The sequence below is a fragment of the Bufo gargarizans genome, chromosome 6 (assembly GCF_014858855.1).
Source record: "Bufo gargarizans isolate SCDJY-AF-19 chromosome 6, ASM1485885v1, whole genome shotgun sequence".
NCBI lineage: Eukaryota > Metazoa > Chordata > Amphibia > Anura > Bufonidae > Bufo > Bufo gargarizans.
The window spans coordinates 377,539,914-377,559,384 of record NC_058085.1 but is presented as its reverse complement, the minus strand read 5'-3'; the positions used below and the strand labels follow the sequence as shown (position 1 = coordinate 377,559,384).

Sequence of the window (19,471 nt, the reverse complement as noted above, 5' to 3'; positions counted from 1 at the left end):
AGCCGTGGACTCCTGGTCTTCTTATCATCCTACAGGCCGTGTGATTACATGTCCCCTGGGTTCAGCTCCCACACAAGTGGTTGTGGCAGGAATCTACAGAGATCAGGAGAGCTCAGAACAAAAGCCCTTAAAGGGAACTACTCCTCAGAAGATCACAAGAACTGAGTTTTTATGTGAACACATTTTTGAAGAATTTTTGATCTCGTGTTTTTTTTTGGTCACTTTCTATATTAAAAGAAATCCAGAAATCCAGCAGTTTTCGTGTTGGCTGGACGTGTTCACACTGGCATATTCACTTCTGTTGTTCTGATGGAAACCAACACCAGCCGACAATCTCGCTGACTACAACGCGGTCAGGATTCCATTAGGAAAGCCAGAATTTAACCAAAGTGCAGCATGCTGAGCTATCCTGTCCTGTATCTACAGAATCTACAACAGCGGCTCCTGACAGATGTGAACGAGGCCTAACATGGACACCTCTGCCCGGAATCATCCCCCTTCAGTCACAGCGTTCCCGCTTTCTGATTGTCACATTTGGGGGTCTTTTATCCAGTTCAGTAGTCAGAAGACGATTACTCTCCATCTGATCCCCTCTGATTTTCACATATGGGGTCTTTTATCCAGAAGAAGGCTTACTATTCTGCCACAGATGTACGTTAGAGAAGTCTCTGACTGGTTGTGAGTGGTAATCTCTGTACAGCTGAACTCACTAATATCCCTTAGGTCGTGGTACCAGTTGTATGTGAAAATCCAGTGAGGAGGATACAATGGAGATGCTTTGGTAATTTATTGAGTTTACCTTGAGCGAAGACACATGAGGACATTAGAGGATATTGGAGGGCAAAACGAAATGCTCTCACCAGCTCTGAGTCTGCTGCAGAAAGGATAGCACACAGGAACAGAGAGCACAGGATGTGATGTCACCGAAAGGGAGGAGTAGACAGGGAACAAAGGCAATGGGATTTACATAATACATTCAGGAAACCTATAACAAGAATGACCACAGGGTGGCAGCATTACTTAACATGGTAATGATATGATAACACAAATACAGCAATTTATCTTAAGTGGAAGAAATAAATGCTGGGACAGCACAGTCCCCGTCTGAAATCCTAGGAATTCACACTATATGCAAAACTTGAATGTCCATATGATGTTCAATGAAAATACTGGAACAAAGTTCCTCAAGGTAGAAGAAATAATTCCTCAACGGGTAAGAGGAGAACAATCTCAGATGAAGGCCCGATGAAGGACTTGGGATCGCCTTGTTTTGCGATGGTCACTCCCACCTTACGGACCTTCCCATCTTCACTGGCAAAGATTTTTGAGATGAGACCCATGGGAATTTCATCCCACCTTCTGGTCTTTCATAAGAACAAGATCTCCTATTTGTAAGTTTGGCTTGACCTGCTGCCACTTCCTTCGTCCTTGAAGAAAGCTTAAGTACTCTTTTTTTCCCAACTGCTCCATAAACAGTTGGCCAGATGTTGAACGCGTTTCCACCGTTTCTGATATAGGTTACCACTCTTCAGGTGGATTAGGAACAGATCCAAACTTCTGAGTGAAAAGAGTTGCTGGAGTGAGAATGGCAGGGGATTCTGGGTCCATAGATACAGGTACAAGAAGTCTTGCGTTGATGATAGCGGATACCTCAGCTAAGAAGGCGGTCAAAGTCTCATGGGTGAGCCTTGAGAAGTTTGAGTCCATTAGCATACAGTCCAATATTTTGCGGGTGATACCTATCATCCTTCCCCATGAACCGCCCATATGAGAGGCATGAGAGGGGTTAAAGATCCATGTACAACCATTGTTGGCCATGTAGTCTTGAACTGGCTTAGAGTTGACTTTCAATTCTTGGCAGGCACCTATGAAGTTGGTTCCACAGTCAGATCTAATTTGCTTTACTTGTCCTCTGATGGCGAGAAATTGTCTTAAAGCATTGAAACTAGAAGCGTTCATGGATTCTATTACTCCAATGTGTATGGCATGTACACTTAAGCAAGTAAACAACACTGCCCATCGTTTGCTGTCTGCATGACCACCTCTGGTCCTACGTGCAGTGACTGTCCAGGGCCCGAAGACATCCAGACCAACATAAGTAAACGGTGGTTCGGTGCTTGTCCTATCAACTGGCAAATCAGACATTTGTTGATGTTGCAAGTTTTCCCGTTGCCTTGCGGCATTAAATGCAACTGGTGAATTATATGGGCAACCTGTCTTTTTGCTCCCACTATCCAAAGACCTGCGGCTCCTTAAAGCACCCTCAGTGAAATGTCTGTCTTGGTGCTTGATTCTTTCATGACAATGCCATATCAGCAAGTGTAGCAACATAGTGATTGGCATGAATAATGAGGGGATTCCTTTCTGAAAACTCTAACTTAGCCTTGTTTAGGCGACCACTGACCCTCAGAATGCCACGATCGTCAACTTTTGGTTTCAAGTTGACAATGGGGCTGCTTTTTGGAATATCTTGCTTGTCATGTATACATTTCAGTTCCATGTGAAAGGCACTCTGCTGTACATTACGTATCACAAGCAACACACTTAGGACAATATCTTCTGCAGTGAGAGGTTTATGGCACACGTGCCAACTGCAACATTTAGCGTTATGTTTGTCAGCACGAAAGCAATGTATAATGTGGACTAACCTTGCAATGGTGTCAACGAGCCTTGACCATCTAGAGACCTCTTTTCAGACTTGGTGACAAAGGTACTAACTTCAGGGTGAATCTCTGGATCTTCATGAGGGTCTTGGAGACAGAAGACGTCTTGAGTAGGAGTTTCTTCGTTCTTGTTCAGCAAAAATTCCAGACCTGTTAACCAAGAAGAATTTGCAGAGACTCTATCAGATGCTGGTCTGGTGGCGCAATCTGCGAGATTGAGATGAGATGGAACATAGTGCCACTGTTCAGGTTTAGAGGACCTTCTAATCCTTTCAATGCGGTTACTGACATAGATGTAGAAGCATTTCGACTGGTTGTATATATAACCCAGAACAACCTTACTGTCTGTGTAAATGAATGTCATCCACATGAATATCCAGCTCATGCTGTATAAAGTCTGCAATCTCTACAGCTAGTACTGTCCCACAGAGTTCAAGCCTAGGAATGGTGTGCTCAGATTTCGGAGCTAATTTAGCCTTTCCAAACAGAAATCCAACACGAGCTTCATTGCAATAGTCTATTACCTTCAAATAAGCAACAGCTGCAATAGCTTCAGTAGATGCATCTGAGAAGATGTGGATTTCTTTCCTCCGAGTTGTTGTAAGGGATGTTGGAGTGTAGCATCTTGGTATGTGAATCCTGTCTAATGCATGCAAACATTCCTTCCAAAACTCCCACTTTTGCTGTTTGTCAGAGGGCAGTGGAGCATCCCAGTCCGAAACAGACCCTGAATGCTGACTTAACAGGAATTTGCCTTGTACAGTCAAAGATGCCACAAATCCCAGGGGATTCATATAGGCTGTTCACCACTGAAAGAACTCCCCGTTTAGTAAATGGTTTATCTGCACAGCTAACTTGAAACCCAAGGGAGTCATTTGATAAGTCCCACCTCAGGCCCAGACTTCTCTGTACTGGTGGATTGTCTATCCCTAGATTCAAGTCTCTGAATTCTGTGGCATGATCACTGGGCTGAAAGACTTTCATTACGGCAGCACAGTTAGAGGCGATTCAGACAAGATTTTGAAAGCATACCTTGTGTCCTTTTGAGCAGATCTATGGCTTCCTCCGCTGTGAGAAAAAATTTGAGTGCATCGTCCACGTAGAAGTCTCTTTCAACAAAGTTTTGAAATCTTTCCCAAACTCTGACTCACCATCAGTGGCAGCCCTACGTAGGCCATATGCAGCAACAGCAGGTGAAGGACTGTTACCGAACACGTGCACCTTCATGCAGTATTCAACCATTTCCTTGCTGGTGTCATTGTCTCTGTGCCAAAGAAACTAAGGTAATTTCTGTGGTCTTGCCGTACGATAAAGCAGTGGAACATTTGCTCAATGTCTGCAGTAATGGCAACTGGCTCCTTTCTGAATCTCATAAGTACTCCCACCAGATTATTGGTCAGGTTTGGACCGGTGAGACGGATTTCGTTCAGAGATACTCCATTATCTTTGGCACTTGAGTTGAATACCACTCTTATCTGGTTTGGTTTCCATGGGTGATATACTCCAAAGGAGGGAAGGTCAGCTCTGCATGGTCATTGTGAAATATCTTTTCCATGAAGGCCACAAAATGATTTTTCATTTCAGGCTTGTTTTTTAACGTACGTTGCCGAGAGATGAATCTGGATAGTGCCTGTTCCCGGTGTAAGGAAACCAAGTATATTTAAACCACATTCGGTAGTTTCCTCCCGAACCGCCCGAGCCTGGTGAATATAGCGCTCCGTTCGGCAGTTGAAGTAGACGAATTCCATACGAAATGCCAATAACTTTTTAAGATGATTCCCTTAATAAAGCATGCGAATCCCCAAACATCAGCCGAAGTCCAGAAGAAGGGTACAAATAGAACATGCTTTAATTAACACACACAGGCTTTTTATGCAAGTCCCCATGCAAGGGGACATCCCACAGGGGGGGACACAGTATAGCCAATCAAGCACAATGGAAACATAAAACCCTTCCAGCATAAACATACAATGCCCTCCCCTAGTCCTGGAGATAATCAAGCCTGATAAAGTAACAACTTGATTATCTCTAGGCAGAAAAGGCACAGTTTTCCCCAATATCTGGAACACCCCTTTATACATGAGGTATCCCCACACATCATATGTCCCCTGATAGCCCCGATCTGGGTGATCAACATATTCAAATTTCACCCCTGATCGGTTTAGGGGTTCTCAAAGAAACATGGAAGTCTTCTGTGACCGGTTCACCCTGGGTGGGCTGCCCAAAATAGTTCCATAAGTTTGGGTGTCTTTGCCGATCACTTTAGAACAAGGGAAAAACGAATAAAGTACCGAATAGCGCTCTTCTAGAAAGTTCGGTACATATAGATCCAGCGTTCGGTAGTTACACCTACCGAATGGCATAGGAAGAAATATTGAAACAAAAGGGGGATTTCTTCACACCCGGTTATCAGGAAGTCTGGCTCTTACAGCACGGAAAGGTAAAGGTGCAACCCAGTGGTTAGATGCATCTTTGAAGAATCCATTTTCCATTATTTTAATAAACTCTTTGTCATCTATGGACAAGGCTAATCTGTTGTCCTCTGGTGTTGTACAAAACACTAATCTACCTCGTAATCGCAAAAACATAGTTTAAAGTGAGTTGTGCGACCATTTTTGAGCACAAAAGTTTTGAAGGAGTTCACTTGAGATGGTTTGTGGCTCTTATTTATACATAAATCTCCCACAATCACCCAGCCGAGTCTCTGTGCATATGGGGCGTTGTCAGGACCGTTACATTGTTGCCGCACCTTGTGGACTCTCAGAATGTCTCCCCTGAGCAAGAGTAGGACGTCATCATTTATGTCCATAGGAGGAATCTCACTAGCTAGATGTTTCAAGTGGGAATGATGGTATTCAGCTTCTGGAGTAGGAATTTCATTTCTTTTATCAGGTACACTATCTGCTCGCTTTCAATTAACGTTGGCAAGGCTATATGAACATTCCCTTTAATGGAGGAGATAAGGTATCCATGGCTCTTCTGTAGTGATGAGCGGGAGGTGCCATATTCGATTTCGCGATATTTCGTGAATATTCGATTGAATATTCGTATTATATTCGTCAAAATCGAATATTCTTAATTATTTCATTTATCGCGAATAATATGCGATTAAATTAATCGTGCAAATTTTTATTTTTTTTCCCTGTATAAGGCAACGTTCCTATGACTATGGCTAGGCTAATATGTGTATTTTACGAATATTCTTAATATTGCTCTAACTTCGTCTTTTAGAATATTCGTAATATTCTAAAAGACGAAGTTAGAGCAATATTATGAAAATTCGTAAAATACACATATAGATTGTAATTTAGCTAATATTGTGCTATAATCCTTTATTTTTTTTGGTCTATTATTTTTTTTGCCTCTTCTGAACTTTAGTTTTGGAAAATATATACACTATTAAAAAAATTACTATAGCACTATATTAGCTAAATTACAATCTATATGTGTATTTTACGAATTTTCATAATATTGCTCTAACTTCGTCTTTTAGAATATTACGAATATTCTAAAAGATGAAGTTAGAGCAATATTAAGAATATTCGTAAAATACACATATAGACTGTAATTTATGTGTACTGTTATTCCACTTTGGCATACTGCTCCCCGACAAGCATCCCCGTAACCATGGGAATGCCTGTGCGTTAGAATATACCATCGGATCTGAGCTTTCACGATCTCAGGGAAAACTCAGATCCGATGGTATTTTCTAACCCACAAGCGTTCCCATGGTGATGGGGACGCTTGTCGGGGAGGAGTATGCGAACAACTGTACAGATAGGAAAAAAATAATGCCAAAATTCTAAATAACGAATATATTCACTATATTGCTATGTATTAGTTTTTTAGAATATTGGTCATTTTTTTTTCCATATGTAAACATGATTCCCCCTGCTTAAGTTGCTTGTGGGACCCACAAGCAAGAAGCAGGGAGAAATCATATTTTCAGATGAAAAAAAAACAACGAATATTCGATTTCGCGAATATATAGAACTATATTCTAAATATTCGCGAAATCTCGAAGTTACGATATTCGAGAAAAAAAATTGCAATTTGAATATTCCCGCTCAACACTACTCTTCTGCCATAAGTCTCTATACGACCAGAACAAGCGTTGAGGCTGTATGGTGTTGCTTCTCCCGTTATGCTGAAAATCTCAAATAATTTAGGTTTTATCAGAGACCTATTGCTTTGCTCATCTATAGTGGCGCACATTCTGGTGGCCTTTTCAGATTGCCCTTCTGGGTAGACGTTGACCAAACACACTTTTGCACAGCACTTAGAACCAATCTCCTTGCCACATATTTCCATACAGGAAGAGGAGACAGTCGTTGTAGCTAGCTCTTGAGCCGGTGGCTCCCAGCCATGAAGTGCGATGGCGTTGGTTGCGGATTGAGACGCGTTGTCTGGAGGCAAAGTAGAATGCATTGTTGTAACATGCTTGTCGCTGCTGCATTCTGCACACCTGACAATAGCTTTACAGTCTTTTGCCATATGATTTGACGAAGCACAACTTGCAGGATGACAGGCCGAAATGGATGGACAAATGTCTTTTTTCGGCCTTATGTACTATGTTACTATGTTACAACACTTGTAACACACTCCAGGCTCTTTGAGTGTCTCTGTGCGTTCTTGCAAGGTCTTTGCCCTGAGCCCACAATTTTTTTTTAAAGGATGAGGTCTTTTGTGGCTAGGGCAGAGTGCCGGGGAGAGCACTGGGGGGCGGAGCACAGCCCTAAGTGTCGGGGAAAGCGCTGGGAGGAGGAGCACAGCTCCGAGTTCTGGGGAGAGAGCTTGGAGGAGGAGCACAGCCCTGAGTGCCGGGGAGAGAACTGGGAGGAGAAGCACAACCCTGAGTGTTGGGGAGAGCACTGGGAGGAGGAGCACAGCCCTGAGTGTCGGGGAGAGCACTAGGAGCAGAAGCACAGCCTTGGGTAACTAGGGAGCGCACTGGGAGGAGAAGCACAGCCCTGAGTGCCGGGGAGAGCACTAGTAGGAGGAGCTCAGCCCTGAGTGTCTGGGCCCCTGCAGAAAGTGGAGGGAGGAGGGCTGCTCTATATGGCTATATCTCCTGAACGGTAGCAGAAATAAACACTGCTCTGGGGCAGTGGGGGAGGTTATCTGCATTCTGATTGGTCTTGTCTGTCTCTGGTTAGCTGTATGTGAGAGGATACACACTGCTCTGGGGTAGTGGAGGAGGTTATCTGTGTTCTGATTGGTCTTGCCTGTCTCTGGTTAGCTGTATATTATAGGATGCACACTGCTCTGGGGTAGTGGGGGAGGTTATCTGCATTCTGATTGGTCTTTTCTGTCTTTGGTTAGCTGTATGTGAGAGGATACACAGTGGTGTGGGGTAGTAGGGGAGGTTATCTGCAATCTGATTGGTCTTGTCTGTCTCTGGTTAGCTGTAGGTGAGAGGATACACATAGCTCTGGGGTAATGGGGGAGGTTATCTGCTTTCTGATTGGTCTTGTCTTTGGTTAGCTGTATGCTAGAGGATACACACTGGTCTGGGGTAGTGGGGAAGTTATCTGCATTCTGATTGGTCTTGCCTGTCTTTGGTTAGCTGTATGTGAGAGGATACACACTGCTCTGGGGTAGTGGGGTAGGTTATCTGCATTCTGATTGGTCTTGTCTGTCTCTGGTTAGCTGTAGGTGAGAGGATACACATAGCTCTGGGGTAATGGGGGAGGTTATCTGCTTTCTGATTGGTCTTGTCTGTGGTTAGCTGTATGCTAGAGGATACACACTGGTCTGGGGTAGTGGGGAAGTTATCTGCATTCTGATTGGTCTTGCCTGTCTTTGGTTAGCTGTATGTGACAGGATACACACCGCTCCGGGGTAGTGTGCGAGGTTATCTGCATTCTGATTGGTCCTGCTAGTTCATTTGAGTAGAACAAGGGGTTATAGGAAGTGAGGGAAATACAGGATGGCCTCAAGGACAGGGCAAAGATCATCACAGGAAGAGCAGCAGAGGCTATCTTAGAAAGATGCTGAAATAGAGGCACAGAGGAATAGAGGAGGCTCAGGGCTGAATACAGACAGCAGAAAGGTAGAATTAGCTGAAAAATAAAGCTTTGTGAATATACTCCCTTCAGCATCACATGTGTTGATGATTTCAATTTTGGTAGTGAAATCACAGTTACACTTAAACAATGGAATGATTTCAACTGGCGAGAGGGATACCTGTGTCTGTTGTGCCTTAGGCAACTGCCTACTTTGTCTTTCCTTTGCCTCTTCCCCTATAAGGACTTTATAATGGTCAAGAAGCTGTAATGGACATGGTTTTCTGCCATATTCTACTTCTTTGGATTCCAGTCGTCACTCTGGAGGTTAGCAGTGCACGTGGTGGGAGCAACCCAAATATAGATATGAAAAGAATCCCAACACTTCGCTATCTTCAAGCTATGACTCTCTTTTTATCGTTATAACTGGGACACGTTTCGGCCCAACCTGAGCCTTTATCAAGCCTTATGGTTGATAAAGACTCAGGATGGGCCGAAATGCGTCCCTGCTATAACAATAAAAAGAGAGTCATAGCTTGAAGATAGCGAAGTGCTGGGATTCTTTTCATATTCTTATCCTTTATCTTGATCTTAAAGGGAACCCGTCACATTGAACATGATATCTGAGTTCCGGCAGCATGTTATAGAGGAGAAGGAGCTGAGCAGATTGATATATAGTTTATGGATAAAGATTCAGTATAACTTGTAATTTATACATTTTATATTCCTGCTCATTCTGGGCTTTGAAGTCAAGGAGGCGGTCCTATCGGTGATTGACAGCTGTCTCTGTATACACAATCATAGAGGGAATGCTGTCAATCACTGATAGGACTGCCTCCTTGACTTCAGAGCCCAGAATGAGCAGGAATTTAAATGAATGAAATACAAGTTATACTGAATCTTTCCCCATAAACCATATATCAATCAGCTCAACTCCTCCTGCCCTTTAACATGCTGCCTGCACATGAATTAGCATTTTCATGGTGACAGGTTCCCCTTAAGACTCTGAGCAGATAAAATGTAGAATAATTTGTCATGTTTTGCAGCTGAAGAAGAATCCACTAGGTGAAGAGAGTGGAGCTGGAAGACGATTCCGTGTCCATCTATGTAGAAGAGGTGAGGTCGCAACAGAGCAATGGAGCCTGTGCTTACTTGAGATGCCAATATGTCACCTCCAGCCTTATACAGAGGTCTCCTTAACCCTCCTCTTGGCACAAAATATCCCTAGATGTGTGTCGTGAGATGAGCATATTTGTAAAAAAACATATGATATCAGGATACTCTGCCAAGAGATGTCTACACGTGTCCTTGTGCGGCCCCCAGTGGTTAGTGATGTAAAATGCAGCCTGTGGTGTGTTTTGCTAGCACTTTGCGATATTGTATTGAATTTGCATCATGAGAAATTGGACAAAAACAAAGTAAACTAAAAAGTAAACTAAAGGGCCAGGGGCTATCCATAGTATTCAGTATATTGGGCAGACTAGATGGGCCAAACGGTTCTTATCTGCCGACACATTATAGGTTCCTATGTTAAATCAAAGAAAAGGTAAATGTATGTAATATAATATAACTGACTACCTCGGACGTGGAGCCGACATTATGACAAGCAGAAAGATCACAGAGGGAATAAAAAGTCTAGAAATACTGTCCTGAGGACTATGACACATATAAGACATGACGACAACTGCGACGCCCGGAGCAATAAAAAGCCAGCCCCAGTCGTCACATCCAATTATTCATGTTTTCTCAGGTCACTTCTGAGCCGCAGACCCTGGTGCTTCAGGCTGAACGGACTGTCCTAGTGAGCAACCTGAAACCGTCCATCATTCAAATCTATGATTACTACATTACAGGTAACGTAGACCCACAGAGGTCCACATACTATACAGTAGGGCCCCACTCCAGAGCTAAAGTCAAGCTGTGGGAATCTTGATGGACCTGGTGACTCCTGCCCTGTAGGCCTGTCGGGAGCTGGAGTCTTTGAAAACCAGGATGAGGACAACCTTAGCTGGGGCCCACTTCTTCATGTGCCCATAGTAGTTCCGTGATCTCCCTCTATGGTTCGTAGACCCTCATGGGCAAATACAGAACTTTTATGGGGGGTTTGTAAGCATATTGGCACCATAAGTGGAGACTGCCCATCCCATTATACAGACTGTCCAGGTATTATTAAGCCTAGTGAACACTTAATATTCCTACTGGTTTTGGATGCCCCATGGGTTAATAGAGGCTATACTGCATTTTCTGACAGTCCTCCAGTGCATTATGGTGTCTATACCCATCAGCCGGTTAATGGGTCTCTTCATGATTACTGTGGTGGTTTGTCCATGATGATGATGGTATGAAGGTAATATTCATCTTCAGTATTATATGATAGGTCACTGCACAGATTCCATATTGGTGTCAATCACTTCCATCAGACATGTTGTCTGGTCCATGTCGTCTGCTGCTCTGCTTGTCTCACTCTCACGTCTCATCTTCTCTCTTGTTTTATTTCAGAGGAGGAGAAGACGGTCAGCTACTTGATAAACTGCTGAGGAGGTAAGAGCCTGATCCATGGTCGTAGTCCTCTAGAGACCATGTGACCACCATCTGCCATCACTCCTGTCCTCCAGTGATGAATGTGTGACCACCATCTGCAATCATTCCTGTCCTCCAGTGATGACATGTGTGACCACAATCTGCAATCACTCTTGTCCTCCAGTGGTGACATGCTGTTTGACTACTATCTGCCATTATTCTTTTCCTCTATTATCCAAATCTTTTCATTCTGCTCTTCATCTTTACCTGTCATTACTGTCCTAAACATCCTGGCATTGCTCCATCATACATCCAACCACCTGACATCAGTGTCCTCCAACATTAAAACTCATCCATCCATTCCTCCATTTTTTTTGCCCTATAATCAGAAAGTACATCCATTGTGTAGCATAGAAGAAGCTTAGGAGGGGTGCCAATTGAGCAAGGCTATAAGGGTGCAGAGTTTTATCCTTTGTATTTTAAGCAAAAGAAAATTCCTCTTTTACATTTTCAAAATAACAAAAAAAAAAAGGAAAAGGGCCCAAAGCAAAACGTTGTGCACCCTGAATGGTTAGTACATAGAAGCACCTCCTTTGGCATGACATCTTGTAAACACTTTTGTAGCAGCCAAGAGTCTTTCGGTTCTTGTTTGAGGGATTTTCATCCATTCTTCCTTGCAGACATCTTCCGGTTCTGTACGATTCCTGGGCTGTTTGCATGCTGATGCACTCCTCTTTTGAGGTCTATCAACAGATTTTCAATGATGATCAGATCAGAGGACTGTGAGGGCCATGGTAAAACCTTCCTCAGATCAGAGGACTGTGGGGGCCATGGTAAAACCTTCCTCAGATCAGGGGACTGTGAGGGCCATGGTAAAACCTTCCTCAGATCACGGGACTGTGAGGGCCATGGTAAAACCTTCAGCAGATCAGAGGACTGTGAGGGCCATGGTAAAACCTTCCTCAGATCAGAGGACTGTGGGGGCCATGGTAAAACCTTCCTCAGATCAGGGGACTGTGAGGGCCATGGTAAAACCTTCCTCAGATCAGGGGACTGTGAGGGCCATGGTAAAACCTTCCTCAGATCAGGGGACTGTGAGGGCCATGGTAAAACCTTCCTCAGATCAGGGGACTGTGAGGGCCATGGTAAAACCTTCCTCAGATCAGGGGACTGTGAGGGCCATGGTAAAACCTTCCTCAGATCACGGGACTGTGAGGGCCATGGTAAAACCTTCAGCAGATCAGAGGACTGTGAGGGCCATGGTAAAACCTTCCCCAGATCACGGGACTGTGAGGGCCATGGTAAAACCTTTAGCAGATCAGAGGACTGTGAGGGCCATGGTAAAACCTTCAGCAGATCAGAGGACTGTGAGGGCCATGGTAAAACCTTCCTCAGATCACGGGACTGTGAGGGCCATGGTAAAACCTTCAGCAGATCAGAGGACTGTGAGGGCCATGGTAAAACCTTCAGCAGATCAGAGGACTGTGAGGGCCATGGTAAAACCTTCAGCAGATCAGAGGACTGTAAGGGCCATGGTAAAACCTTCCTTAGATCAGGGGACTGTAAGGGCCATGGGAAAAATCTTTAGCTTGCACCTTTTGCAATCAGCCATATTGTATTCAGCCCAGATTTTTCCATTGGGAAGCCATATATGTGATATATCAATCTTGACTAGAATTTGCTCAAAAACTTAATTAAAGTGTCTGCCTCACCCAGTATTTCCATCCAAACTCCCATCACCTTGAATTCTGAGCTTCTCCTAATCATCCTCGTCATGGTCACTCAATTACGCTACATGCATGGCCAGACTTAAAAAAGTGTCCTCCAAGGGTTATATATATATATGTATATATATATATATATATATATATATATTTATAGTATCTAACAAAAGTGAGTCTGCCCCTCACATTTTTGTAAATTTTTTATAATATTTTTTCATGGGACAACACTGAGGGTCATTCTGTATACTGGAGGTGCACCAAGAGGGACATTCTATATACTGGGGGCACTAAGAGGGACATTCTATAAACTGGGCGCACTAAGAGGGACATTCTACATACCGGGGGCACTAAGAGGGACATTCTATATACCGGGGGCACTAAGAGGGACATTCTACATACCGGGGGCACTAAGAGGGACATTCTACATACCGGGGGCACTAAGAGGGACATTCTATATACTGGGGGCACTAAGAGGGACATTCTATATACTGGGGGCACTAAGAGGGACATTCTATATACTGGGAGCACTAAGAGGAACATTCTATATACTGGGGGCACTAAAAGGGACATTCTATATACTGGGGGCACTAAAAGGGACATTCTGTATACTGGGGGCACCAAGAGGGACATTCCATATACTGGGGAGCAATAAGAGGAACATTCTATATACTGGGGGCACTAAGAGGGACATTCTATATACTGGGGGCACTAAGAGGGACATTCTATATACTGGGGGCACTAAGAGGGACATTCTATATACTGGGGCACTAAGAGGGACATTCTATATACTGGGGCACTAAGAGGGACATTCTATATACTGGGAGCACTAAGAGGGACATTCTATATACTGGGGGCACTAAAAGGGACATTCTAAATACTGGGGGCACCAAGAGGGACATTCCATATACTGGGGAGCAATAAGAGGAACATTCTATATACCAGGGGCACTAAAAGGGACATTCTATATACCGGGGGCACTAAGAGGGACATTCTATATACCGGGGGCACTAAGAGGGACATTCTATATACCGGGGGCACTAAGAGGGACATTCTATATACTGGAGGTGCACTAAGAGGGACATTCTATATACCGGGGGCACTAAGAGGGACATTCTATATACCGGGGGCACTAAGAGGGACATTCTATATACCGGGGGCACTAAGAGGGACATTCTATATACCGGGGGCACTAAGAGGGACATTCTATATACCGGGGGCACTAAGAGGGACATTCTATATACCGGAGGTGCACTAAGAGGGACATTCTATATACCGGGGGCACTAAGAGGGACATTCTATATACCGGGGGCACTAAGAGGGACATTCTATATACTGGAGGTGCACTAAGAGGGACATTCTATATACCGGGGGCACTAAGAGGGACATTCTATATACCGGGGGCACTAAGAGGGACATTCTATATACCGGGGGCACTAAGAGGGACATTCTATATACTGGAGGTGCACTATGAGGGACATTCTATATACCGGGGGCACTAAGAGGGACATTCTATATACCGGGGGCACTAAGAGGGACATTCTATATACCGGGGGCACTAAGAGGGACATTCTATATACCGGGGGCACTAAGAGGAACATTCTATATACCGGGGGCACTAAGAGGGACATTCTATATACCGGGGGCACTAAGAGGGACATTCTATATACCGGGGGCACTGAGAGGGACATTCTATATACTGGAGGTGCACTAAGAGGGACATTCTATATACTGGGAGCACTAAGAGGAACATTCTATATACCGGGGGCACTAAGAGGGACATTCTTTATACCGGGGGCAATAAGAGGAACATTCTATATACTGGAGGTGCACTAAGAGGGACATTCTATATACTGGAGGTGCACTAAGAGGGACATTCTATATACTGGGGGCACTAAGAGAGACATTCTATATACTGGAGGTGCACTAAGAGGGACATTCTATATACTGGGGGCACTAAGAGGGACATTCTATATACTGGGGGCACTAAGAGGGACATTCTATATACTGGAGGTGCACTAAGAGGGACATTCTATATACCGGGGGCACTAAGAGGGACATTCTATATACTGGGGGCACTAAGAGGGACATTCTATATACTGGGGGCACTAAGAGGGACATTCTATATACTGGAGGTGCACTAAGAGGGACATTCTATATACTGGGAGCTATATACAGGTAGCCCTCAATGGTCCCAGTTATACTTTGCTAACCTCTGCTCATAGACCAGTAGCACTATAATGGATGCCATGGCTTGTGATATTACTCTGCCGCTCCACAACTAACAGACGTTTGCTGCTCTCAGTTCTTTAAAGGGGTTTTCCCATCACAGACAACAGGGGCATATCCCACCTCTGAGACCCGCACCTACACCTGAAGGCGGGAAAATGCGGCGGAGGGCGCATTGCACATGCACAGCCACCCTCCATTAATTTCTATGGGCCGCTGAAAATAGCCGAGCGCTGGCTCGACTATTCCTGTTGGCAACATCAAAGTGCGGCGCTCTCCCATTCACTTGTATGAAGAGAGCACCTGGTGGTGGCTGGACCCTGGGAAACCCGGAGTCCTTCAGCCACAGCTCTCCCCGCTCCGTTCTGGGACCTGCACCTATCTAGCGATATGCCCCCATTGTCTGTGATGGGAATACCCCTTTAAAACCAACCTTTTTAAGGTCGATATTTTGGACACAGTTGTTAAGGCGACCAGATTAATTTATGAATCTAAAGTATGAAGAGTTGATCCCTCTGGGGGGAGGGGTATCACCCCATTACCTCTCTCTTACTGAACGTTTTCCCTTATTTTTGGATATGTAATCTCAGTGAATGTCTACTTAGTTCTCTAAGACCCCAGGGATGTAGAAAATATTCCCTTATAATAATCAAGACTTCGTTAGGTTTGGTTGTAGGGGTTGTCAGGTTTCTGATATTGATGACCTATTCTCAGGATCCCGTCACCGCCGCCGATCCGCTGTTTGAAGAGACCCTCCTCTTCCCTGTTTACCTTCCCTAGAATGAGGAGGAGCAGTTGTAGTTACACTCAGTCCTATTTAATGACTAAACAATGCCGCCCCCATATGCCCGAGCCCCTCACACTGAATATACTTACCTGGCTCCCCGCGCCGCTCCTGGTCCCCGCTCCGCCGCTGCTGCTTCTCCACCATGTGCAGATAAAAGCATCCGGTGTAGGGGTGGGGTGGGTGGTCAGCCTCCAGAGCCTCCACCGCCTGCCATTGGCTACGCCCCCCCTCCCCCGACACCAGATGTTTTCATCCGCTCACGGGGAGAAGCGGCAGTGGTTGTGCAGGGACCAGGAGCGGCGCGGGGCTCCGGGTAAGTAGATTCAGTGTGAGGGGCCCGGGCATATGGGGGGCATTTTTTAGTCTCAGAAAGGGAGAGGAAGCTGTAATTGCACTGCGAACGGCTAGCAGGTAAACCGTGAAGAGAACGCAGCAATCGCACAAACAAAAGCTGATCATTGGAGAGGTCATCAATATCCCCTTCAATCCCTTGTTAGAAGATTGCCTTAACAATGACCTAATCACAGGCGGTGGGGGAACCTTCCAGACATCAGGTGTTTGCCTGCAGTGCCTCCACAGGGGACATTGTGCATTACACTGATAGCCATTGATTTCAATAGGCATCCTTAGACATACTGGTTCCTCCAGAGTGAGAGGCGCTTTTGCTTCATCTCCTCCAGGCGTCAATACTCTGAATCATCCTAAATGAAAGTGGTCGTCCTGTATCCGACCTGTAGATTATGGGTTTGTAGGAATGAGCAAACCGACTACAGATGTTTCATCCGAGGTCGATTCGCTGAACCCTATTTGTCACCTCGTAGCAACAGCGGCTTCTAATTCCTTTTTGTTTTCCATAGATGTTCCTTGCTGGGAGATTCTGCTATTGGTGTCGCCACGTTCTGCGGAGTTTCGTCCTCGTGTATCTGCCAAATATTTACTGCTCATTAATAAACCTTCTTGCTTCATCCTCCTGTCTCTTATTATGATGGGTTGCTCCAGGGTCAGCCAGGGACTCTTATTTTGCAGAGCTTGAAGGGGTCTAGGATTAGAAAAAACAATTGTCCCAATGCAGCGCCACACCTGTCTATGGGTTGTGTATGGTACGTGTATGGGAAGTGAGTGCCAATGCCATATACAAACCTTGAACAGGTGTCCTGACTCCCTGGTCATGAAAGAAAGCAGAATTGTTTTCTGTCCCTGGACAACCAATGGTTTGTGTCTTCAGTGCCTACAGACGGCATTCGTCACAAAGATCACTGTGATTGGGGGGGGGGGGGGGGGGGGGGCAATTGCTTTTACATTTACAGTTAACTGAAGTTTTATCTAAAATTGCAACTTTTATTATAGACTTTATGGATCAGTTCCTCTTAGTTTTCATTATTTCTGCTTGCTGCCAGTGAATGGAATGGATTCTTGCTTACAACTACATTTTTCCTAGGTTGACATCTGCGGCCTCAGGCAAAATATTGCTGCCTGACAAGATCTTCATGCCAGTGCAGCCCCTAATGTCGGCAGTCAGGACTCTGGTGCAGCCCCTAATGCCGGCAGTCAGGTCTCTGGTGCAGCCCCTAATGCCGGCAATCAGGTCTGTGGTGCAGCCCCTAATGCCGGCTGTCAGATCTCTGGTGCAGCCCCTAATGGCAGCAGTCAGGTCTCTGGTGCAGCCCCTAATGGCAGCAGTCTTTTCTCTGGTGCAGCCCCTAATGGCAGCAGTCAGGTCTCTGGTGCAGCCACTAATGCTGGCAGTCATGTCTAGTGATGAGCGGCAGGTGCCATATTCGATTTCGACGAAATTCGCGAATATTCGATAGAATATTCGTTTTATATTCGTCGAAATCGAATATTCGTCATTATGCTAGTTATTGCGAATAATATGCGATTTAAAAAATCGCATATGCGATTTTTTTAATTTTTTTTTTTTTTTTTAAACTTAAAGGCTACTCTCCTATTGAAATCGCAAATGCGATTAATATAACACGAAATAATCGCATTTGCGATTTCAACGTAATTCTCAAATCCGACAGTACATTCTAGTATATGGAGACGTTCCCATGGTGATGGGGACGCTCCATGAGCATGGCATATAGCAGGGATCAGCAACCTTCGGCACTCCAGCTGTGGTGCAACTACAACTCCCAGCATGCACACCTCCATGGCTGTTCTCAGGACTCCCAAAGAAGTGAATGGAGCATGCTGGGAGTCGTAGTTTGACAACAGCTGGAGTGCCGGAGGTTGCTGATCCCTGGAATATAGCATTACTAAGTAAAAATCGCAAATGCGATTATTTCGTGTTATATTAATCGCATTTGCGATTTTTTTTTTTTTTTTTTTTTTTTTTTTTTTTACTATGGTTGGCTTCAATGGTAGAATTAGCGAATATGACGAATATATTCGTTATATTCCACAAAACGAATATACGAATATATTCGTTATATTCCACAAAACGAAGATAACGAAGTATTCTGCATCTCAGTTATATCTACCTATTCATCAACTTCGCTAATTCTAGCAATCATATAGGACAGTTTACTATAGAGACAGCTAAGTATAATTCGCTATGCGATTATATGACTGCTTTTTTTTTTATATAAATAGAATAATTATAATACCTGATAATTATTATAATCTATTTATATAAAAAAGCAAAGTAATATAATCGCATAGCGAATTATACTTATCTGTCTCTATAGTAAACTGTCCTATATGATTGCTAGAATTAGCGAAGTTGATGAATAGGTAGATATAACTGAGACGCAGAATACTTCGTTATCTTCGTTTTGTGGAATATAACGAATATATTCGTATATTCGTTTTGTGGAATATAACGAATATATTCGTCATATTCGCTAATTCTACCATTGAAGCCAACCATAGTAAAAAAAAAAAAAAAAAAAAAAAAAAAATCGCAAATGCGATTAATATAACACGAAATAATCGCATTTGCGATTTTTACTTAGTAATATTATATTCCAGGGATCAGCAACCTCCGGCACTCCAGCTGTTGTCAAACTACGACTCCCAGCATGCTCCATTCACTTCTTTGGGAGTCCTGAGAACAGCCATGGAGGTGTGCATGCTGGGAGTTGTAGTTGCACCACAGCTGGAGTGCCGAAGGTTGCTGATCCCTGCTATATTCCATGCTCATGGAGCGTCCCCATCTCCATGGGAACGTCTCCATATACTAGAATGTACTGTCGGATTTGAGAATTACGTTGAAATCGCAATTGCGATTAATATAACACGAAATAATCACATTTGCGATTTCAACGTAATTCTCAAATCCGACAGTACATTCTAGTATATGGAGACGTTCCCATGAGCATGGAATATAGCATTACTAAGTTAAAATCGCAAATGCGATTATTTCGTGTTATATTAATCGCATTTGCGATTTTTTTTTTTCTTTTTTTTTTTTTTTTTACTATGGTTGGCTTCAATGGTAGAATTAGCGAATATGACGAATATATTCGTTATATTCCACAAAACGAATATACGAATATATTCGTTATATTCCACAAAACGAAGATAACGAAGTATTCTGCATCT

The 19,471-nt window shown here is 44.0% G+C and overlaps 1 protein-coding gene across 3 annotated transcripts in view; it reads left to right on the top strand.

Annotated features, from left to right (window-relative positions):
- Positions 1-16,888, top strand: part of LOC122941242 (alpha-2-macroglobulin-like protein 1) — a 154,059-nt gene extending 137,171 nt beyond the window's left edge. For all 3 annotated transcript variants that reach the window (XM_044298324.1, XM_044298322.1, XM_044298323.1), the window contains exons 34-37: positions 9,715-9,784; positions 10,419-10,521; positions 11,168-11,209; positions 16,783-16,888. In XM_044298324.1, coding sequence (XP_044154259.1) covers positions 9,715-9,784; positions 10,419-10,429 — 81 coding nt within the window. In that variant the 3' untranslated portion in view covers positions 10,430-10,521; positions 11,168-11,209; positions 16,783-16,888. The remainder of the gene's footprint in view (positions 1-9,714; positions 9,785-10,418; positions 10,522-11,167; positions 11,210-16,782) is intronic.
- Positions 16,889-19,471: the final 2,583 nt, after the last annotated feature.